The sequence below is a fragment of the Strigops habroptila genome, chromosome 3 (assembly GCF_004027225.2).
Source record: "Strigops habroptila isolate Jane chromosome 3, bStrHab1.2.pri, whole genome shotgun sequence".
NCBI lineage: Eukaryota > Metazoa > Chordata > Aves > Psittaciformes > Psittacidae > Strigops > Strigops habroptila.
The window spans coordinates 38,602,425-38,626,265 of NC_044279.2; the positions used below are offsets into that span (position 1 = coordinate 38,602,425).

The following is a 23,841-nucleotide window of genomic DNA, read 5'->3' on the forward strand; positions in this document are numbered from 1 at the left end:
CTGGAAGCTGAAATCAGCCTGACTGGGAGGAAGTGGCAAAAGCACCCCATTGTAACTGGTCCAGGGGCTCCATGCATCCTTGGCATAGACTATCTCAGGAGAGGGTACTTCAAAGACCCAAAAGGGTATAGATGGGCTTTTGGTATCGCTGCCTTGGAGACAGAGGAAATTAAGCAGCTGTCCACCTTACCCGGTCTCTCAGAGGATCCTTCTGTTGTGGGGTTGCTGAAGGTCGAAGAACAACAAGTGCCAATTGCGACCACAACAGTGCACCGGCGGCAATATCGCACCAACCGAGACTCCTTGATTCCCATCCATAAGCTGATCCGCAGACTGGAGAGCCAAGGAGTGATCAGCAGGACCCGCTCACCCTTTAATAGCCCCATATGGCCAGTGCAAAAGTCTAATGGAGAGTGGAGATTAACAGTAGACTATCGTGGCCTGAACGAAGTCACACCACCATTGAGTGCTGCCGTACCGGACATGTTAGAACTTCAATATGAACTGGAGTCAAAGGCAGCCAAGTGGTATGCCACAATTGACATTGCCAATGCATTTTTCTCAATCCCTTTGGCAGCAGAATGCAGGCCACAGTTTGCTTTCACTTGGAGGGGCGTCCAGTACACTTGGAACCGACTGCCCCAGGGGTGGAAACACAGCCCTACCATCTGCCATGGATTGATCCAGACTGCACTGGAACAGGGGCAAGCTCCAGAACACCTGCAATACATTGATGACATCATCGTGTGGGGTGATACAGCGGAAGAAGTTTTTGAGAAAGGGAGGAAAATAAACCAAATCCTGCTGAAGGCCGGTTTTGCCATAAAACGGAATAAGGTCAAGGGACCTGCACAGGAGATTCAATTTTTGGGAATAAAATGGCAAGATGGACGCCGCCAGATCCTCACAGACGTGATCAACAAGATAACAGCAATGTCTCCACCAACTAACAAGAAAGAAACACAAGCTTTCTTAGGTGTTGTGGGGTTCTGGAGAATGCACATCCCAAATTACAGTCTGATTGTAAGCCCTCTCTACCACGTGACCCGGAAGAAGAATGATTTCAAATGGGGCCCTGAGCAACAACAAGCCTTTGAACAAATTAAACGAGAAATAGTTCATGCAGTAGCCCTTGGACCAGTCCGGGCCGGGCCAGATGTGAAAAATGTGCTCTATACCGCAGCTGGGGAGAATGGTCCTACCTGGAGCCTCTGGCAGAAAGCTCCAGGGGAGACTCGAGGTCGACCCCTTGGCTTTTGGAGTCGGGGATATAAAGGATCCGAGGCCAGCTACACTCCCACTGAAAAAGAGATACTGGCAGCCTATGAAGGGGTTCGAGCTGCCTCAGAAGTGATCGGAACTGAAGCGCAGCTCCTCCTGGCACCCCGGTTGCCTGTGCTGGGCTGGATGTTCAAAGGCAGGGTCTCCTCTACACATCATGCAACTGATGCTACATGGAGTAAGTGGGCCGCACTAATTACACAACGAGCTCGAATAGGAAATCCCAGTCGTCCAGGAATTCTAGAAGTCATCATGGACTGGCCAGAGGGCAAAGATTTTGGGATGTCACCAGAAGAGGAGGTGACGCGTGCTGAAGAGGCCCCACCATATAATGAACTGTCAGAGAGTGAAAAGCAATATGTCTTGTTTACTGATGGGTCCTGCCGTATTGTGGGAAAGCATCGGAGATGGAAGGCAGCTGTGTGGAGTCCCCTGCGACAAGTTGCAGAAACTGCTGAGGGAGAGGGTGAATCGAGTCAATTTGCAGAGGTGAAAGCCATCCAGCTGGCCTTGGACATTGCTGAACGAGAAAAAATGGCCAGTACTTTATCTCTATACTGACTCATGGATGGTGGCAAATGCCCTGTGGGGGTGGTTGCAGCAATGGAAGCAGAGCAACTGGCAACGCAGAAGTAAACCCATCTGGGCTGCTGCATTGTAGCAAGATGTCGCTGCTCGGGTGCAGAACCTGGTGGTGAAGGTACGCCACGTAGATGCTCATGTACCCAAGAGTCGGGCCACTGAGGAACACCAGAATAACCAGCAAGTGGATAAAGCTGCTAAGATTAAAGTGGCTCAGATGGACTTGGATTGGCAACATAAGGGTGAATTATTTTTAGCCCGGTGGGCCCAGGACACCTCAGGCCATCAAGGCAGAGATGCAACATATAGATGGGCTCGTGATCGAGGGGTGGACTTAACGATGGACACTATTGCCCAGGTTATTCACGAATGTGAAACATGTGCTGCAATTAAGCAAGCCAAGCGGTTAAAGCCTCTCTGGTATGGAGGACGATGGCTGAAGTACAAATATGGGGAGGCCTGGCAGATTGACTATATCACACTCCCACCAACCCGCCAGGGCAAGCGCTATGTGCTTACCATGGTGGAAGCAACCACCGGCTGGCTGGAAACATACGCTGTGCCCCATGCCACTGCCCGGAACACTATCCTGGGCCTTGAGAAACAAGTCTTGTGGTGACACGGCACCCCAGAGAGAATTGAGTCAGACAATGGGACTCATTTCCGGAACAACCTCATAGACACTTGGGCCAAAGAGCATGGCATTGAGTGGGTATACCACATCCCCTACCATGCACCAGCCTCTGGGAAAATCGAACGGTACAATGGGCTGTTAAAAACTACACTGAGAGCAATGGGTGGTGGGACTTTCAAACACTGGGATACACATTTACCAAAAGCCACCTGGTTGGTCAACAGTAGGGGATCTGCCAACAGGGCTGGCCCAGCCCAATCAGAACTTTTACGTACTGTAGAGGGGGATAAAGTTCCTGTGGTGCACATAAAGAATTTGTTGGGGAAGACAGTCTGGGTTATTCCTGCTTCAGGTAAAGGCAAACCCACTCGTGGGGTTGCTTTTGCTCAGGGACCTGGATATACTTGGTGGGTAATGCGGGAAGATGGGGAAGTCCGATGTGTACCTCAAGGGGATTTGATTTTGGGGGAAAACAGCCAATGAACTCAATTGTACGCTGTTGCCTGCTCTATAACACTTTTATAGCCCACCAGCTAGATATCTTCAGGTCACCAGCCGTTGACCCTGACTTCCCTCCGATCATCACCTCAACAAAGAATGAATTTTGAGGAAACCAGACAAGCTCAGCAGTGACCAGACGAGTTTGGCGGTATCATCAGCAGGCAACAACCCAACACTATGTACCATCCCTCCTGCCCTGAAAGACTATTACAAGAGATGGAGCCTGACATCATGGACTGGATGAGTTCAGCAATTTTACAGGGATTGGTCCATGGACTAGGGAACGATATTTTTCTCTGTGTGTGGGTGTGGGTGTATATATATGTGTATATATGGGACAGGGGTGATGGTGTGCTGAGAGATGTGGGATCTGAGCATGACGTGAATGGTATGGAATAAGGGGTGGATACTGTCCTGGGTTCAGCTATAGCAGTCATTTTTCTCCTTCTTAGTAGCTGGTGCAGTGCTGTGTTTTTTAACTTTCAGCCTGGGAACAACGCTGATAACACCGATGTTTTTAGTTGTTGCTAAGTAATGTTTATTCCAACCAAGGACTTTCTCAGTCTCATGCTTTGCCAGGGAGGAGGGGAAGCCGGGAGGAAGCAGAGACAGGACACCTGACCCAAACTGGCCAAAGGGGTATTCCATACCACAGCACGTCATGCCCAGTATATAAACCGGGGGGAGTTACCCAGGAGGCCCAGATCACTGCTCGGGTCGGGCTGGGTATCGGTCGGCGGGTGGTGAGCAATTGTATCCTCTCCCCTTGTTATTTCACTAATCGTTATTATCATTGGTGGTAGCAGTAGTGGTTTTGTGTTATACCTTAGTTGCGGGACTGCTCTTATCTCAACCCGTGGGAGTTACATTCTTCCCATTCTCCTCCCCATCCCTCCGGGAGCGGGGGGAGGAAGAAGTGGGGGGGGGGAGTGAGCGAGCGGCTGTGTGGTTCTGAGTTACCAGCTGGGCTCAAACCACGACACTGCAGCAAAATGTCAACTGTTTATCACCAAAGTTTAAAAGACATTGACCATAGTTAATGGGTTTTTAATGAAAAAATTAAATATTGCACTTTTATGGTCTGCATGTTTTCATTCTGAGCTGTACAAGTTTGATGAAATCAGGATACCGCTCTACTACAATAAAGAATTAATGGATTTTCTGACACTGGTTGTGTAGTTTAGCATGAAATCCTGGCCCTGGAAGTGGGTAGTTGTTTTTTGTTTAAAGTATGAATTATACAGTAAGAGTTGTCTAAAAGGCCCTAAGGTGCAGAATCACCGTCCGTTCCTCCAAATGAAAACCGGCATTTTCCACTTTTCTCTCCTTTAAGAGAGCTGTTTCATGTGTAACTTCAGGTAAAGGAAGGGTTTTGAAAGGTCCTGGAAGTCCTACATCACAAACCACCTTACCTCAATCTCAAAGATTAAGACCACTTGTTCAGCATCTTCATAAATCACCCCTGCAAATGGTACAACCCCATTTTGAGATGATTTGGCACAGATGGAAAAAACAGGTAGAAAGCCAACTGGATGTAAACAGCCCCATCACTGGTTCAGTGACAGTAGATCCCTGCAGTGTGCATGTAGTGACTTCGTAAATCACGTCTCATTTCATCAAAGGTGAAAAGGACAAAATGTAAACTACTTTCCATTACTGAAGTGGTATTATTGATTGGAATAGTTGTTGTGGGACAAACAGCTGTGTGCCTGAGGCAAGAGGAGGAAGACACCTACTGAGATGTAGTTATTCTACATCCACAATAGGTAGCTCAACCTCAGAATAACAAAAGACAACAGATTTATTAAGATGTCAGCCTGTATTGAAAACCTCTCTGTAAAACCACCTGTAATTCTACAGGGTAGTACCAATACAACACAGATCAATATTAGCTTTCTTTAAACTGTTAAACTTTATTATAAATTAAAATTTCTTTACAAAAATTGCACATAATTGACCACTCTTAGGTTCTGATGCACTGGCATTTGCCATAGTTTCTTTAATCTTCAAGTCTAATAGTCTCTGCCGTGAGTCCAATGCAGAAAAGGGCAGTAAGCAACCGTCTTAGAGCCTTCAAGTGCAAGAAGCATACTTGTGGCCACGGCAGTTACACTTTCCTTAAGAGTGGCTGCTTTTGTTTTAAATCCTGTAATGAAAAAGTCTCAAAAAGGTTTAAAAAAGGAAAAAAACCCAAGATGGACTACTTGCTTTTTACTGTAAACACAGCCAAGTAAATTAATCCCAAACACAGGTCTCTCAGGCATCAGCGAGAGTGTCAAGTGAATCAGGAATAGCAAAACAAAAAAAGAGAGAAAATAAAAACATAAAAAATAATGTCTGTCATTTTGATTAACTATACTTACGTAGATGACGTTATGAGAATCTGGCAGGGCCCAGAAGCAAGGCCAGACAGGGAGTTCATTTTTCCAGAGGAGGGTCACGTTAATTGTTTCCAGGTTCAAGGAAAGCAGACTGGAGACTTGATATGCTCAGAAATACTCATCTGCCTTACACAGATCTTAGGCCTGGATCAGCCTGGAGAATCATTCAACTGATTTTGGCATTTAATACGACTTATGGCTGACCGTACCCAGCGTTCAGTGATTCTTGCTTTCTGTTCTGCAAGTGTTTAAATTTAAAAGCTCATCTAGGCTGACTCCAACCTCTTGGCACTTGGAAACTAGTTTTCTCAGGTTATCAGTTTTACCTCCTTCTGATGCTTCAAACAAGAGTTGCTGTAAGAGATGGGGAAGCAGATATAAGATTTAGCCAGAGCTTGAGCATCACCACATCTATGGATATGGGATATGCAGAAAATTTATATGAAACCTCAAACTGAATCATAAGGAGAAAACATTACATCTTTCCACAGTGTTGCACACAGAGGTAACTTCTGAAGGGCTCTCTGATATAAATGATGGACCTGTAAAATAAAAACAAATATGAAAAGTCAGCACAGTTTCAAGGACTCAAAATGAGTGATTTGAAGCACAAAAATCTCTTGCAAACAATGTTTAAAATCTGTTTTTAAAAAAATTTTCAAACTGTTAAATTGCTACTAGAAGCAAAGGCAAGTTTATGTCTGACCTTAATTCTGACCCTTGTATGCACATGATTAATTACATGAGGACACACTAGTTTTCTTCACAAGATTCTTGCCTCATTCATTGCACAGGATGGAACACACTCAGGAAATGAAGCAGCTTATTATTTCTCTTTCACCGCTCAATAGGTAGTCTCAAGGTCTTGCTTACTGCATACCATGCCAACCCTGCAATGAAAATAACTGTTTCATAGGCTTTTTTTCCTTCAGCATCTATCTAGCTGTGCTTTCACAGTCCGTGTGCTTCTTTGCAACTCTCTAAAAAGAAAAAACGATTTTACCGTTTTATGAGTGGAAACAGAGGACCAAAATGTTTAATGCAAGTATCTACTCAAGTCTCCTTCAACTACTGGTACTGAAGTACCAACTTGAATCAGAAAGTCATCAGGGGAGGTATTTGTTGCCATTTTAAATACTAATACCCATTTTTATAATCCTTTTAGCAAACCTTTACATGACCCCTGAAGAGAACAAATTATGGGTTCTCCAGGAACAGGAAATCCAGAATCTGAATCACAATTCAATATCCTAGCTGTTTACTAGAAAATCCAGTTAAGTGGAACAGTCACTGATTTGTATAAGCAATTGACAGTGCTCACTACACCCCAAACTAAAGGCCTGGCCCCCTCCTCCAAAACCCAAACTTTACTGTGTGCACCTACTTAAGTGATTTAACTCCACACCGTACAGTCAGGTGGTGGCAGAAGAAAAGCTCAAGATTTCTTCCGGGTGTAATCCAGCTACGGTGTTTTACATATGCCTTCATTCCAATTAGTTCCTTTGCTTTAAGGACCCTCTGATTCATACGAAAAACATTTTTCTAACTTGCTAACTAAAGCAGAGATCTTTTAAGTCATCAGCCTCACTGGTGACTAAAAGGCTGTGCCTTAAAATGAAGTCCATCTAATACAATGACTGAAGCAGGGATCTGTGACTAATTACAGATTACACCAAACCATCAACACTGAGACAGAATTAAGGTTGCGTAGGCAACCATGCCTTTGGCATCTCCTGACTCTGAACTATTTGATCTTACAAACCAAGTAACTGTCTGCTTGGAGGATGTTCTTTTTAAACATTCTAGAGGACAGTAAAAAAGGAAAGAAAAGATTTCATATGTGAATCCAACAATAGCCATGCTACCCATTATAGGTCAGTTAAAGTTTCAATACTGTTTCAAAAGAAAGACTACTGACAGCAAAGGATGCTGAGAATCAGCTGCTATATGGATGACAAAACAAGATACAGCAGAGAAGTAGCACAAGCACCACCAGCAGGTGGTGAGTCACAAACCCAGGGCTTCATGATCCCCCAAACACACTTTCCACAAGCAGAGGAGTATTCTGAAGGTGACAGCAACGATACCTGGAAGATCCATTCTGTCTGAACTGAAAAGTGATTCACTTGCTGTGCCAAAAACCTCTTGTATTTGTATACAGTGATAAAAATATTTCCCTCCCCAAAGTACAAATGAGTAAACATGTTATTTTTAAAGAGAAAGAACTGGTGTCTTTGGTGGGGCTAGGAAATACTCAAACTCTTTACATACTTTGGCTTAGCAGACCCGCACTTCCAACTACTTGTAAAGGTAGCCATTAGCATCTTGCAGCATAACAAGTCCAGGTTGCACAAGTACTCATGATTTAATCCATTCTACCTTGATTGCCAAAGACACTTCTCACACGTGAGGCAAATGCTTCCCTGTTTGTACAGAGGATTTCAACTATTCAGAAATCTTGGGTTTAAGAGCTGACCATTGCTTTAGATAAAGCCAAGGTATGAAAAGATTTACAGAATTTTCTAATTACTCATTTTAGTAAGCTGTGTTGACTTACTTCTCTCTGTCCCATTAGAAAGCATTCCGCAGCAATGGCTCTGAGGAAAAGAAATATATGAAAATATTTATTCTTGAATCATTTTAAACACCATTAGTGGCAGAATACTGACTGTGGAATGGAATTAAAAATTCCTTGAGAAGAAATGATGTTAATCTACAGTGAAGAGATAAAAAAAGCCATTTTTTTAAAAACAACCTTACATGAGCAAGACATTTCAGTGGTTCCCCCATTATGAACAAACACTGAAGAAAAAGATCAGTTCAGCATCACTGGATAATGGAGATTACTGCTATTGTGATATATAAAGGGGGGGTAGAGAGGGGGAGACAGAAGTCAATAATTGAATTAAAAACGCAACTTGTAAATACATCATTCATATTTATCTGCATAATATCCATTCACATAAGCTTCCCCAAGAGGGAGATTCCAGTCCTCACTTTAAAGAAGTGACGGTACCTCTGTCTGTTGTAACAGTTACTGTTTAAATAATAAGCTAATGAAAGAGAGACTTCCAGTACAAGCCCAACTGGAAGGACATTTCAGATTTACCTTTGTGATGTAAACCTTATAAACAAAAGCAATATCTACGAAAACAGATGTATGACTGTTGCATTACATTTTCCAGATGGCCAGGCATGTTGGGATATTATATGTAAACATCTTGGCTTGCAGTTTCAGAATTTGAACATTGCTCTCCTCCCAGTATTGCAGAAGCAGTCTGTAAAAGGCATTCATGAGAAAGGAACACTGCTCTAATCACTGGGAACAGAAAAGCAACCCAAAGCTACAAACACATTACACAAAATGCATTATACCTAATCTGAGCTAAGAGCTGCAAATAGTAAAATAAACTCAAGCCACCATATACAGCACTGACTGAACATGCTCTCAGAACAACAGAAAACCAAAAAAGTTGATACGCTATCAGAGAATAACCAAGAAGTGTGAAATCAGAGAGAAAACGTGATGTTGGCACATTACAAGATCCATTTTTAGCATGCAAAAGGTAAGTGTGTATTTGAAAGGCGACTAATTAGTTTTTGAGAGTCATGTGGCTAGGAGATACTCTTCAGTCAGTTCCGCTCACCCATTTCAGGTAGTATCAACACTGTCTAAGGAAGCTGCAAGTTCCATCTAGACAGAATCGCAACTTGGTTTAAAATGCAGCCATTCAACTTCGTGTGCCAAAAGCAGGCATGTCATTCTCCCCATGCCCCCAACCACACACGCTTATTTTGAGTCTTGCTTTGAATTCTTTGGGGTCACTGTTGATGACAAACAGGAAGCGTTTGGGGACTTTTCAAGACTATTCATCAAATGTTCATGAGCTCACTGCAGCTGAATGCAGTAAAACATGGACTCGCTAATCCAGAAGAGTACATTTCAAAATCCTGCTCAAGTCAGAATTGGTGTGATGCTCAATACATTAATTGGTTTTGTTTCCCATAAGACTTTTTTCAAAATTAAGAATGGTTTACCTTTGCTAAATAAAGGTCAAGTTAAGCATTAAGGTAGTAGCACTGTTATTCACTGGTGTATCCAGCTTTACTTGTTCTATGCTGGAACTATATGTTTCATTAAGTACCTACAAGATTTTAAAATATATCTGACATTTCTGTACACACTGGAATTTTTGACCACTTGCACTCATCATGTGCAATGCAGAGCTAATTCTGTATAATTACAATCTTTCTGTAAATAGAACAGAACCCTGTCAAATACAAGAAAGATTGAGATGATTTCAGAAGACACACTATGCCTCAAGCAACATGTAATAAGAGAGGAAGTGTTTTGTTTTTGTAGTAGAAAGCAAGCCATGCATGTCTTGCACAAAACAGTAGTTATGCTAACCAGCTTCATGTCTTGATTACAAATATTTTTACATACCTCAGTGCAAGTCCAGGATTAGCAGGCATGGTAGAACAAAACCGTTCCAAGGTTTTGGAATGTTCAGATTTTGGAATGCAGCTCAAATAAAAAAGAATTACCTGTAGAATTTGAATTACGAACATTAATCTACTTTATAGCTGTCTGATTTTGCTTAGAAAAATGGAATGAAAAACTATGAACGAGAAACTATGAACATTACAACTAGAGTGAGCTACAAACCTTTTCATCTACAAACCTTATCCCTCAAGGGTAGGGAAATCATTTTGTGTAATAAAAAGTTAGTGTCAAGTTGCTAACACCACATATTTTAGCCCTTCTAGCCTGCATATTGTGAATAAAGAGAAATGCACTGGATGTTAGCAAAACAGGACCCAGAATTTCTGTAAGCTTTATTCAGTTTAAGTGTTCAACCTACTTCGACTTTTTTTCTTCTGTTTCTCAACCACTGTAATTTCTATGATCGAAACTGACAGCTTAAATACTGTTTCCATCTGCCAGAGTTACAGCTCTGCAGACCACTCTTGCTCAACCATCTCTTCCCTCCCTTACACATTCTGCCTATTCTCTAGGAAAGAATAGTTTGTCATTAACAGCTGTATTCACAATATTAAAACATGCCATAATAAAGTTTCTCTTTGCCTTACACACCCTTAATTCAAAATCTACCACTGCTAGATACCCTTCTTCTCAGAACACTACTGTCCTCATATACTCATTTCTTTTTCTACCAATTCCTAGCTCTCAGTATTCGTATACTACTAGTGCTGTATTTGAACAAACAAATTAGAGGTACCTGTTAAAAGGTCAGTCTGTTTAATTAAAGCTGTCCACAGACACATTTTTACCTTATTATGAAACTCATAATTGGTCCAATAATCAGCAGTACTAAAAGGAATTGGGTATCGTGTGGGGACTGTAACCAGACATCTGTTCACTAGGTCAGTAAAAAGCTTGAAATCTTGAACTTTGTTGTTGGATCCAACAACTTTGCTATTGACAAAAACAAGGTAACTGGAAGAAAAAAATAAGAAAAAAAAGATGGTTCTGGTAGCCTTCACTTAATAGCTTTGAGATTGATTTACTTTCCTTCATTAAGAACTTACTCCAGCCAGATGTTCTGAACAGTTTCCTGCTGCATCACTGCCCCCAGAGCTGCTTCATACGCATCCATTGCTTCACCAAAACTTGCATGAAGAGATTGGCACAAACTGTTTATATTAAAAGTTAAAAAGAGTTGCATGTCAAACAATGCATGTTCTTATATATTAAGATGCAAGATGATCATGTGAGATGAACACCAAATTACTGTTCCCAGAGGGAAGAATTTCTGGAGGATTTCTCAAGTGGAGAATTTAAGTTAATATGCAATTTACAGCTTCATAAAATTGTCTCTATTGTGCAGCAGGCAGGTAGGTTCTCTAAGGACTGGCAGATCATTTATTGAAAGAACCCAAAGTGATATACCCTTATGCAAATAACAAATGTTCTGCTTTTGAAAATGAAATTTACTCAGACCCAATAGCTGTTTCTCAGAAATACTTCAGAAAGCCTCACCAGTAGATCTGCCATAGATATGGGATTTGCTGGTTCACAACATCATCTGTAAGATCTTCTTTATAGACAGGTGATGTAAATTCAACTGGCATTGGAAAATTCAAGAGATATCTACAAAAGAAAAGAGTAATATTAAATGAGAATATTTCTCTACATGAAGAGTCCTATGTGGATGCAACATTTAGTTCCTAAACTATGTCCCATGAACTGGACATTTAATATGCCCAGTTCATGGGACATATTAAAAAAAGATGCATTTCTCCTAGATTTTAGTTTAGCTCTATCCAGATACAACTTATACAGAAAGTGTTACACAGAAATACAGAAAGCATGTACACCCTCACTATGTACAAAATTAAATGTCAGTTTATATCTCACACTTTCCTCTCTCCACATAAAATACATCAAGTAAGGTACAATCATCTACACAGTCCGCTAAGCTGCATTGCCACTACCAAGTTTAATGTAAACAAATGTAAGCAGGAATAAAATCTAACACCTGACTTAGAGATAAAAACATTTCGAAGCTTCATCTGCATAAGCTTTAGCACAGAAGGTCTTCCTTTGAAGGACTTCAGAAGCATTTATTTTGACTATAGGAAACTTGCATATCTCAAAACTTCAGTAAGTCTCACAACGAAGTGCTAAAACTCAAGTGGAAATTCAGAAGGCCAGATATGAACCTGAGTCTTTGCAGCAATAATAATCTGCTCATTAACAACATGCTGGACCTCTGGATTGAGGTCTTTTGCAACTGTCTAAATCTAACATTTTAAGTATGCAATTTTAGACTCCTAGCTTGGAGAGGGGGAACAAACCTCCCAAAAAAACAATTTTGGCATACATGAATGATTTTTATTGCCCAAATCGAGACTTCAGACTTGCTGGCTGTTTCATCTTTAAATGCTTGTGCTTTTACAATTCAGCATATACACACAAACAACAAGTATATAAACGTTATAGACTACCAAATCATAATTCACTGAAGTTTTAGCAAAACATGACAAGCTAAAAATAGAGATATTTAGAAGTTCTAGACTGTCTTGTTTTTCAAGACATGCCAATATTACTGACATTTAAATAGAAAAAACATTCTAAATGTACCTTAAGAGATCCATAGGACCATGCTGTTGGCATGTATTCTCAACGAAAGCTGCCAGAAAATCTTGCAACAGTGGCAGAATACTGCTTGACCTTTCCTGTTTTGGGGTTTTATTTTTTAAAAATGAAAGAAAATGAAAATCAGACATCAACCTGAAAATGACAAGAACAATTTAAGCACAATAAACAAACAAGTGGTGTGTCTATCTCTGCAATGCTCCATTGTCCTCATTCTCTCAAGAATCAAGTGTAACTGGGTGAGTCAGCAGATAGCAGAAAAAAGCTAAAAACGTATTACAGGGCTTACAGTGAGTATAAATTATTCTTAATAAGCATATTAACACTGATTAGAACAATCTGAGCTATAACTTTATGATTTCATGTAATTCCTTTGACTATCTTTAATCATGTCTCTAATCTTGTCAACTCCATTTTTCCTATCTTTATAAAGGAATACTAGACATTACAAAAGTATTGTGAGGAGTAATCAAAACCCCAAACTTTATAAAGCTGGTAGACCAACAAAATGAGTTTTGGAGTGGAGCATTACCTGTGAAACAAGGAATTTACACAACTGAAAAAAGACTTCTGCATTCTGAGGATTCCTCTCAAAAGCTCCAATCCACACATTGTAGGCATTGTCACTCTGCTCCATCTGCAAATACAAGGTGACCAAACTCCCCAAGAGCTGACAGTTGTTAGGGCAGATCTCCAATAAAGATCTACAAAGTTGTGCAGCAGACTCCCACCTTTAAAGAAAAGTAAAGGTTAAGTTTTCAAAAAAGCAGAGTTGAGTACTCCAATTAAAAAAAGTCTTGAAAAAACCTACCTTTCCAGAAGTTTCAGCAAAGCTAGCATGTTTCTGTAGAGAGGAAAGCAGATAGGTATTCTTTCATCAGCCTCAAGGCTTTCATCAGTACACGCTTTGACCGCATCTTCAAAACAGAAGTATAAAATCAAGTGTTAGACCTCAAGCAATGTCAAAGTTATTTGAAGCCTTCACATAATAAAACCTCTCATTTAACATAATGAAAAAAAGTGTGGAAAGATATCTGCAAGAATGCTGCTTTTGCAAATGCTTAAAAAAGAGGAAGATTACCATCTCTGGGAAAGCTTTAACACCTATCACCACAGCGCAAAGACAAAAGCCTCTCAGAAGGTTCATTCCTTGTTCATTTAAAAAGCAGAAAACATCCTACCAATGAAATGTTAAAGCCACATTACAGATAGCAGTGTATCCCCATATTTAAAACTTCATTCCAGGATTTCTGGCATGGCTGCTGATAGCAGCCATTTGATTGAGGAAAAAAAGCTACTACAGGATATTATTTTTCTTCTCAGCATAAGAAGTTACCCAACAATGAACACCCTGTTATCATGGCTAGACTGCCTTCACTTCCACAGTTGGGCTACTCAATTGATCCTTAAGTATTTCCACACTGCATTACCACCTGTAGCATCGATACATTCTCTGTGGCAATTCAACACTCCTGCTGGCTAACACATTAAGTACTGACATTTATACAATGCTATTATAAAGTCTACCTCTGGCAGCACCACAAGTCAAGAATTCAGTTTCTTCTAGTATCTTTATTTTACATCTTGAAAAAAAATTACTTGGTTTACTTAAAGTGAAGACAAACACATGCACTGCTCTGCCTCTTCTAAGGAAACACACTTATCTTCCAGGAAAGTAACTTTCCAATAAACATATTCCATTGAGGGGAGAGAAGGTAAGAGAAGAACAACAGAAGCTCAGCTTAATGCCTGCATAAGCCCAGGAAAATGATCCAAGTCAGCCACAAGCCACTAGTCTTTATCTTGACAGAATATCATAGTTCAGAGAAAAAGCTATGGCTTTGACCCATAGATAAAAAACTCAAAAAGTGAGTGTGCTTGCATGTGTGTGTTAAACACTCAAGAACATAGACTGTCCTCACTACTCCGATCAAATCAAATGTCCACTGGATTAATATCCCAATGGCTTAACACAGTCATCAGCAACATTGCACTGCCTTGAAATTCCAAAAGTTGGATAATATTTCTTGATTTACAAGTGAGTAATGTATTAAATAGTTTACCTCCTTACTCTTACCTTCAAACATAGCTAACAGCGTATCAGGATCAGTCTTCACATCTTGAACTGTTTGCCATGGCATTAAAAATGGCTCTTTTTGCATGATCCTTGAAGGACTGACATTAGCTGGATCATAGAACTTGACTGGAAGAATGCCAAATTCAGTTAGATGTATGTAAGCCAGCCAAGCCAAACAACGGTCACTTACAGTAAGATGTTCTGATACTATCTTTTCATTTGCTGATTTTAAAGCATTCTGTAAAGGTTAAAAGAAATACATTATATTTCAGCCATAAAAATCTTTAAGATCTAAGAATAAGAAACAGGAAGATTAAGTTCTAATATTCTCAAATCTCTTCCACAGAAAAGACAGGAATTCTTTGCATCGATCATGATATTTGGCTTATGTGAATGTGTGACTGTATTCAAATCACATACGTAATTTCTAATAAGGGGTTCAGAAAAACGGTAGAAGACTTATTTGGAAAAATAAACAGAGATAGACTTTGAAAACATGCATCTCCCAACATGTACTCCATTTTTCTGCTTAATTCTTGGACAATTACTTCCAGTTGCATAGAAGTAATTAGCTGTAGAGAATGCACCTACAAGTTGGATTGAGCTTGCTATATCCTACTGCGTTTTGTGGAGGGTTTTTTTGTTTGTTTGTTGGGTTTTGGTTTTTGTTTGTTTGGGGGGTTTTTTTAATAAGTTCTAGTTATTCAGCCACTAAGCTACAGCTGTCCAAGTCTACTGAAAGCACTGCCATCTCTAGACATACTGTTTAAAAGAAGTGTTGGAAACATTACTGAGAACAAGGATACTGCTTCAGATTTTCCTACCAGTCACAGGCAAAACTAGAATACAGGCTAGTTAAGCTGGCAGATCCCAAATAAAATCATTAGAGCATGCAATTAGACTAAAGTCTAAACACAGTTGTTCCTAAAACAGAACAGAATCTCATGGCTAGTAATGCGTCAACATTTTTCTGGATAAATGCAGTACAATCAAAGAATGCACTTTCACAGGAATGAATGTACATGCAAATATAAGCAAAATTCAGCAGGACACTTGTCCTGCAATGGACAAAAACTGAAGTTTCAAAAACATTTCACTCATTCAGCTTTCCAAATATTTACTTCAGGAATTTGCTTTCAAGTTTTCAGAGACACACTGCTACTTACACTGAAGTAGCATTTACTTTGAAATTATCTTCCCTTAATTATGGTTAAACAGTCTTTCCCCAAGATATTCTTTTCAACAACACATTTCAAATGAATATAAAAGTATGTATTTGTGGTTTTGATAATGCTTTTGGGAAAGGTAAGGAAAACCAACATGTTATTCTCCCATATATGCTGGATTTCCATGTCAATTTGACATAAACTGAGTTTTTTCTCTTTGCTCTTTTTGTTCATTCAAACACTCAGAGTTACATTTGTAAGGACTGCTGTGTTCAGAATACCTTTTGGAGAAAGTCAACACAGCATTACACTTCCCTATTTAAACTACAGCGATGAAAAAACCTAAAGCATTACAGCCTTAAACCACAGAACTGAGAACATTTCAGGGTGTAGCAAGCCACGCGTGCCATCTGCTGGTAGGAATGAACCCACTTGCAACTGACACTACAGAAGCTCCCACCTTTAGTAGGGGCTTATGTCAGCACTCCATTTCTCACCTTCATCCACCACTTTGTCTACAGAACAGTAACAGTGACCTAAATTCTTTCTACAGTCACAATAAAAGCCCAAGATAACTCCGTGACTGAGCTGGGCAATGCTTTTAGGTAGCAGCATACTATGCTCTTTCCCAAGAACTACTGGTTTAGTAATCTCTGCAGCAATAAATATTTGAGTACTTGAGGCAATACATTAGTCACAGGCACTTCACTGCAGAAAACTGTTCTACAGCTTACCAGAAATCAAGTAGTAAAGCAATTCCCTGGGAATTATTTCAAAACATAGTGGTCTAGACTATTAGCTACAAAGCAAAGCAAAATAGGTAACAAAAACCCCAAAGGTATAATCCACATTTTTGAATGGCATCATCTCTCACAAGAGAAGTCTCTAGGAGAATTCCTTCAGCAAATAAAGGAAGGAATAGTTCCTTCTAAAGTAGACACTATCACAGTCACCAGCATTATCAAGTTGAAGGTATGAAGACAATTCCTGGGGTGGGAACCTGGAAGTTACCTGCAGCAGAGCAAGAGCATTCTGATGTCTTCCCATAAATAGGCTTAAGTGAACCCTGTACAAGAGAGTCTCCAGCAGCTGAAAGGAGATGAGATTTCGATTTTCTTCTCCCCCTGTCACTTCCATTAGGAACCGTAGTATCCTCCCACATACGTAGTCTTTTCCATCAAAGGAATTTTCCAAACTCAAAAACTAGAGAGAGGTAATTCATATTAATAATCAGAATACTAGTAAAGCTTCTCGGTTAAAGTTTAAAATTACATAAATCACAAACTTTGGATGATGTCTTTTACCACCTCATGAACTGTATTTCCCTCTCTCACAGCAAATTTTCACATTAAACCTCAAAAAACATTTTTTTAATATTAATGACCAAATATTTAAATAATTTTGCAAGCTTAAATAACAAAAAAATAAGAAATGCAACATCTTGATTTAAAATAACTTTTATTACCTGAGGAAAAGTGATAATTTCTACAAGTATCTTGCAAACAGAACTTTGAATTGCTTCATTTTTTGAGCAACTTTTGAGTTTTCAAAAAGCTATAGTGTTCTTCCTTTCACAATTTCCCTGTCATATGTACTGGGTTTCTGCAGTAAAAAATGCACACTTAATGAGCATTTCACATACACTTTTTCTTCACTTACTGTCCACCAGAGTTGGTAAGAGGGAGCATATCCCACCGCTGTTTCACACATTTCCTGTACCTCCTCCTTGGTTCCTCTTTTTGAGAAGAGTCTGAGGTAATGACACCAAATTTCAGCATTTTCTTTGTTGTTCTCAAGGGCCCGAGCCAAAACATTTAAAGCAGAATCTAAACACTCAGACGATGAGCTGTAAAAATTAAAACCCCCACATCAACTATGTTAGCATTATGACTTACACAATATCAAATATGAAAATGGATGCCTATTATTAGAATGGAAGTGTCACACAGTTTGGGGTTTTTTTTAGCATGTGCTGTCCTTTACTACGAAAGTTTCAAAGTTTCATTGAGTTTTCATTCTTCAAAGATTATTATTAGGTGCAGTTATCATAGGGCATGGAAAAATAACTTTTCTAGGAAAAGAGTGCCAATTCAAATAAAAGTCCAATTTAATTGAAAATGGGTAAGATTCACCTGTAAGCAGAAGTCTCAAGCTGCAATCATATAGAGGCATTTACATCATACAGACTTGAAAACTTAAGTAGAAATTTCAAATGCTTAGTATAGTAAGTTGGAACATTTTTGTTATGTATTTAATTTACTTTCTACAGTCAAATATAAGACTTTATTCCATGTTTCTATGCATGTCATGCAGGTTTTTGCTGCCTCTAAACCATTATAAAAGGAGATTTTACTGAGATATGTATCATGAGATGATATCAACGAAGTAATAAAAGATAAACTCAAATAACTGACAATATTGCAAACCAGAGAGCTGAGCTTTAGTTCATAAACAAACTTCCATAAAACTGCAGAAAGCTTCTTGGGTCACATTTATTCTGAAAACATCCTTAGAAATTACTTTGCATAGACACTTATGAGAAGAAGAACATGTCCCAAAATAAAACTAACAGTTAACCACGTATAAGCCTGAAGCCTTCCCAACCTCTTCTATCACCACTGCCACCTACTGAACAACTCCGTTTCTTCAGAGTACTGGGGAGGAGCAGGCGGAATAGGGGAGGTAGCTGTTTTAAGAAAAGGATGCACTGTTTTCCAGCAGGTTTTCTCTGTTCCTTTTTTTTTTTTTTAGAAAGTGTGCTCTTCTCACCCTGCCACTTGCTTAGTAGTATTCTCTTTTGAGTACTGGCCTTTCCAGTTCTATCCCTTCTAGTGTTCAGGCAGCTGTTGATACAGCTACACTGGTATTTTGCGACATTTTTCACTATTCACAGTTTACACAAGGCTTTTAAAAAGAGAGCTGATCCTCTCCACTCCCTTACCCCCTGCTGCAGCCGCTTAAGCTAGTACCACACTATTAAAATCAGAGTTCATCTCTAGAATGAAACCCTCATGACAGAATTCCTACTGAAATGATCTGCTTGCCAATAAAAACATGGTATCTTAGAGAATAATTTAAAGGAACAGAGACTGAAGAAACTTAAGTTTCTTCAAAAGTTAAAAAAACATAAAATATGAAACTGAGTGCTCAACTGGAACATTTCTACATGGATAAAAACCATATAGCAGAACTATTCATATAAGAAAGCTTTCTGATTAAATTAATTTCAAGCGTTATTCCAACCATTCACTCTGTCAAGGAGAAACTGATTTCAGTTTATTAGCCCACTACTTTATCACTGGAAGTACAACATTCCACTGTAATCTTGGGAATACATTAGACTGTGCACTTTTCAAACACAAACTATTATTTCTCCCACACTACTTTCCATCAACTTCCGTTCTGAATCACAACCTACCTAAAGATAAAGCATCAGGGTAATTTATTACTCACATACTACACTGCATACAGTAGGAAATCTAATCTATTTTTTAATCTGCTTTTAAGTAATAAATTTGTAGCATTGTTGAAGAAAGCTCTTTAAGAACAGAAAGGAAACAATCGTAGCAGCATGAAAGCACAAAATCAAATCCAAAATGTAGCAGACTTACCCGTCATTTTGATTCAAGTATTTGTACGCAAGCTTAATCCAAAGCTGTACATCACTGGGGTTTTCCTGGACACTTGCCTCCAGGTTGGAAATGTCATCAGTCTCACTTGTAAAATACCGGACATCATCTGGAGTCACCACGGTATCAAGAGCTGGAACTTCTTTTTTATTTTCTGTGGGCTGGGCTGCAAGTAATAAAACATATTTCTTTTCAAAACAGAAGTGACCTGTACAATTACAATTCACACAAGGGGTGGCATTTATGTATTTCAAGTATAGCCATTGACCAGAGCAAAATATGGTTGACATCCTTTAAATCTTAGAACTGCACAGTCTTTAGACAACTGGTTTTATCTCAAACGCAAACGCAAGAAATGCTTAGTGGTAAAAGGCTGCCTCAATCAACAGACACCAATTAAGACAGTTCATTAGGCAGCATTAGCAAATAGACACAACTGACAAAGAAAAATTCGTCTCAGTTCTGAGTTTCTAAAAAACCTTTTTGCAGGATTTGCTAACAAATCCTAAAGCTCCCGCTTGCATGAGTTACATGTGAAACACTGGCTGGTTACTGATGCTCCAGCAAGCTTCTAAGTCTTAAATGCCAGTTAACAGCAGCTTTTTTTTAACTCCTGACCTCAACACCAAATACTAACTCTGTACAAATTTGACACCAGACATATGAACTTTTACTACTTGTAGTTCTGGGAGTAAAAAAATAATCATAGAATCATAGAATGGTTTGGGTTGGAAAGCACCTAGTTTCATCTAGTTCCAACCCCCGTGCCATGGGCAGAGACACCTCGCACTAAACCATGTGGCCCAAGGCTCTGTCCAACATGGCCTTGAACACTGCCAGGGATGGAGCATTCACAACTTCCTTGGGCAACCCATTCCAGTGCCTCACCACCCTCACATTAAAGAACTTCTTCCTTATAGTTAATCTAAATTTCCCCTGTTTAAGTTTGAACCCGTTAGCCGTTGTCCTACCACTATAGTCCCTAAGGAAGAGTCCCTCCCCACCATCCTTATAGGCCCCCTTCAGATACTGGAAGGCTGCTATGAGGTCTCCACGCAGCCTTCTCTTCTCCAGGCTGAACAGCCCTAACTTTCTCAGCCTGTCTTCATATGAGAGGTGCTCCAGCCCTCTTATCATCCTCGTGGCCCTCCTCTGGACTTGTTCCAACAGCTCCATGTCCTTCTTATGTTGAGGACACCAAAACTGCACACCATACTCCAAGTGAGGTGTCACAAGAGCAGAGTAAAGGGGCAGGATCACCTCCTTCCACCTGCTGGTCACACTTTTGATGCAGCCCAGGATACGGTTGGCTTTCTGGGCTGTGAGCATGCACTGAAGCCGGCTCATGTTCAGTTTCTCATCAACCAACACCCCCAAGTCCTCCTCTGCGGGGCTGTTCTGAATCTCTTCCCTGCCCAACCTGTAGCAGTGCCTGGGATTGCCCCGACCCAGGTGTAGGACCTTGCAATAATAAAAAACCTCCTAATTGTATATAGGCAAGGCTGAAACATTCTGATAGTTCCTTATGCTCCTTTTAAGAACAGGTAGGTAAAAATTCCAACTTAACTTCTAGTCACACATTATACTGGATATTTTTATCTTACATACAACAAACTCAGGTCAAATTTTTCCCAAAGATTTATACAAACTAAAGTTTGCATGAGGGAAATAGGAAGTCAAGAGAAGTATTCAAAGCACTGATTTTCTTAAGAACCACTTGAAAAATCAGGTGTTGAGAAGAGGCTGGTAGATATTTTCTCCCAGTGCTCTTTTTTTAATAGATACCACACATCCAAGATTACCGTATTTAGTAGGTCCAGTGATCTGTTCCTCTTCACCACTGCTACTTTCTAACAAAGGTTTTCTCCAGTACCTGGGTCTCCATTTCCTTTTATCCTTCCATGTTGTAAATGGAGGTACTATAAACAAGCGAAGTAGAAGAAGTTATTTTACTTTTCTGTATTCAAGCTTTATCTTTGCTAATAAAGATTTTAGAGTAAAACATTCTGTGGGTGCAACACAAGTGTATAAGTCAATGCTACTTATTTAAAACCGACTGTGCTCAAGCACACGTCATTTTTTCCAAATTGGACTCCAAAACTATTACTGCCTTAAAACAAGCTCTGCTGCCTTTAACTTACCATCAGCAGAATTTATAATACTGAGATATATAAACTAAGCAGCAACAAAAAAAAATAAATATATTTGGTTCATAAAATCATTAAGGCACTTACACAATTTAAAAGTTTAGATTGTACTTAATCTACCAAAGTACTTACTATGATTTTTACTCTCATTGATGTTGCTGGCCAGAAGAACAGCCATCTGATCCACTGACATACGGTCTCTGTTTACACCAAAAAGTTTTTCAACATATTTTTCTGAAACAAGAATATTTGTATCTTAGGTAAACACATAAATGAAAACAGATAGGTAACTTAACAGCAATTTAGCACAACCTATGCTGAATTCATGAAGTATAACTGCTTCAAGAGGTATGATATTTTAACATATGAGAACAAAGAAATGAAAAACTGAAAGAATCCTGTTTAGCAACTCTATCCTACATGGCAACAGCACTGTTACAAAATTCCAGCTCTGCTGGAATAGGCCAGTCCAGCAGTTACAAAAAGTAGTGAGGAAGGGGAGAGGGAAAGATTGCACACCCATTGCTTCCCAGTACTCTGAATCCCACCAATACTTTATTTTTTGAGTTAAATTTTCTACAGATCAATGTTTTTTTCTTCCTGTAAAGACACCAAGGTAACTACCTACTACAAAGGACTGGACAACTGCAGATTCATACAGCTGTATCTTATACATGCCTTACATCAAAGTCCTTGCACCCAGAGCTTTTAATGAAAGCCATTCCCTTCAGAACTGAATCTTTGTATACAAAAGTGAACAAAAGACTCTTAAAAACCTGTGGCAGCGCTGATTTCCTCATCAGTGCTTTTTTCTGAACAGCCAATCAGTTCTAAATTGTAAGACAGAATATCCTGAAACAGCTGCTTACGGTTAAGAGTGCAATCTTTCATGTGCTGCCTAAAACAAACAAATAAGCAATTAATAAATTTATCACAGCAAAAATTTAATGAGACTTGTAACTAGAAAGTTAGTGTCAGTACGTGCTCAGGTGAGGCATAAAGAAAATGATGCCCACAGAAAACACTTCAGTCTGCTATGAAGTTGCTGTTAAATATGTCTAGGTCTTCTCTAAACTTAAGCCTGCATCAGGAACTTAATCCTAGTCTTCATTATTTCACTATAGCCTTACTCTTTAAAATAAGCCTCTACAAACTTGTTTCACACTAACATAAGAACACAGTATTTAGAACTTTGCAGGTCAAGGAAGGTAGTTATAAAAACTGGGTATCACTTTGTATTTAAAAACACTCGAACTATGGTTTGACGGTAACAGCTAGAAGCTGATCCGAAAAGCTGTCTGCCACCAAAAAGGGGGAAGAAAAAAAAAAAAGCTAAAGTCCACTCCTATGGTATTTTTCCAATAGTTAGACATTTCCAAATTGAGTTTATTCCTGACCAATTCATCAGTTTGCTTTTTAAATATACTATGCAATATTGTTTAGAAAACTATTTTTAATATAATTTAACATTAGGCTTCACAAACTTACCCAGTATTTACAGAGAAATCTAGAATTCCACTACTACAACAATATTTTTTAATATAATCACATAATATTTAGTATATGCCTTATTTTGGTTAGCAGCATGATACATCTCTAGTGTGCTTAACAGTACCAACCACTACCTGAGGTCCATGATGGTTTGAAATTATGCTATAAAGCAAAAGGAGTCCTATCTGAATTACAGGACAACCAAAAGGTAAAATGTCCTCTAACAGTCCATGCTGCTTTTCTACATTTACATCTAAAGAGCCTCTTTTCTTCATGGCTTAGATGAAAGGAGTTTTTTCCTACCAATCAAGTATCTGTAATAAGATATTAAAAGTAACACTCTTTTCTAGAATTTGTGCACAGGATCATAAATCCAGACCTTTTAAACAAACGTAAAGCATGCCTATTTTGGTCTTTGCGTCAGACATCTAGAAGAGAGGCTTAGTTCAAGAGAACATAATTAGGAACAACTCACCACTGGCAGTCATCATCGTTACATGTGCCTGTTAAATCAAAACGGCAGAAACACTGTTTTGGCTCAATCATATTGCTATATGTTAATGAACTGAGGTACAGTTTTTCCTTAGTTCGAAAATACGGACTAAACCTAAAACAAAAACAGTGTATTATTGGGACAAAGCATACAGGACATGACATCAGTTTTACTAAGCAAAACATTTAATATAATCCCTTTTTCTGTATTAAATCTCATTATTTCCAAAATCCTACTACTAACCAAAAGTATCACTGACCTATGAGTTAAGAAGGTGAAAACAGTGAGAGAAGAAGAGAACAAAACAGTATTTTTCAATATGAACAGATTCTGTTC

At 39.3% G+C, this 23,841-nt stretch overlaps 1 protein-coding gene across 6 annotated transcripts in view; it reads right to left on the reverse strand.

The window, feature by feature from the left end:
• Positions 1-4,886: 4,886 nt before the first annotated feature.
• ZFC3H1 (zinc finger C3H1-type containing) overlaps positions 4,887-23,841 on the reverse strand; it is a 42,463-nt gene continuing 23,508 nt past the window's right edge. For 3 of the 6 annotated variants that reach the window (XM_030478272.1, XM_030478270.1, XM_030478271.1), the window contains exons 17-35: positions 23,488-23,619; positions 22,298-22,419; positions 21,654-21,755; positions 21,177-21,293; positions 19,357-19,540; positions 17,405-17,591; positions 16,757-16,948; positions 14,580-14,817; positions 13,314-13,419; positions 13,035-13,233; positions 12,488-12,582; positions 11,384-11,494; positions 10,933-11,037; positions 10,675-10,840; positions 9,827-9,927; positions 8,556-8,657; positions 7,937-7,976; positions 5,859-5,921; positions 4,887-5,733 (exon numbers count right to left, since the gene is read on the reverse strand). In XM_030478272.1, coding sequence (XP_030334132.1) covers positions 5,596-5,733; positions 5,859-5,921; positions 7,937-7,976; positions 8,556-8,657; positions 9,827-9,927; positions 10,675-10,840; positions 10,933-11,037; positions 11,384-11,494; positions 12,488-12,582; positions 13,035-13,233; positions 13,314-13,419; positions 14,580-14,817; positions 16,757-16,948; positions 17,405-17,591; positions 19,357-19,540; positions 21,177-21,293; positions 21,654-21,755; positions 22,298-22,419; positions 23,488-23,619 — 2,500 coding nt within the window. In that variant the 3' untranslated portion in view covers positions 4,887-5,595. Of the gene's footprint in view, positions 5,734-5,858; positions 5,922-7,936; positions 7,977-8,555; positions 8,658-9,826; positions 9,928-10,674; positions 10,841-10,932; positions 11,038-11,383; positions 11,495-11,630; positions 11,643-12,487; positions 12,583-13,034; positions 13,234-13,282; positions 13,420-14,579; positions 14,818-16,756; positions 16,949-17,404; positions 17,592-19,356; positions 19,541-21,176; positions 21,294-21,653; positions 21,756-22,297; positions 22,420-23,487; positions 23,620-23,841 lie in introns of those variants that run through there. The other 3 variants (XM_030478274.1, XM_030478273.1, XM_030478275.1) reach the window with 3 other exon arrangements.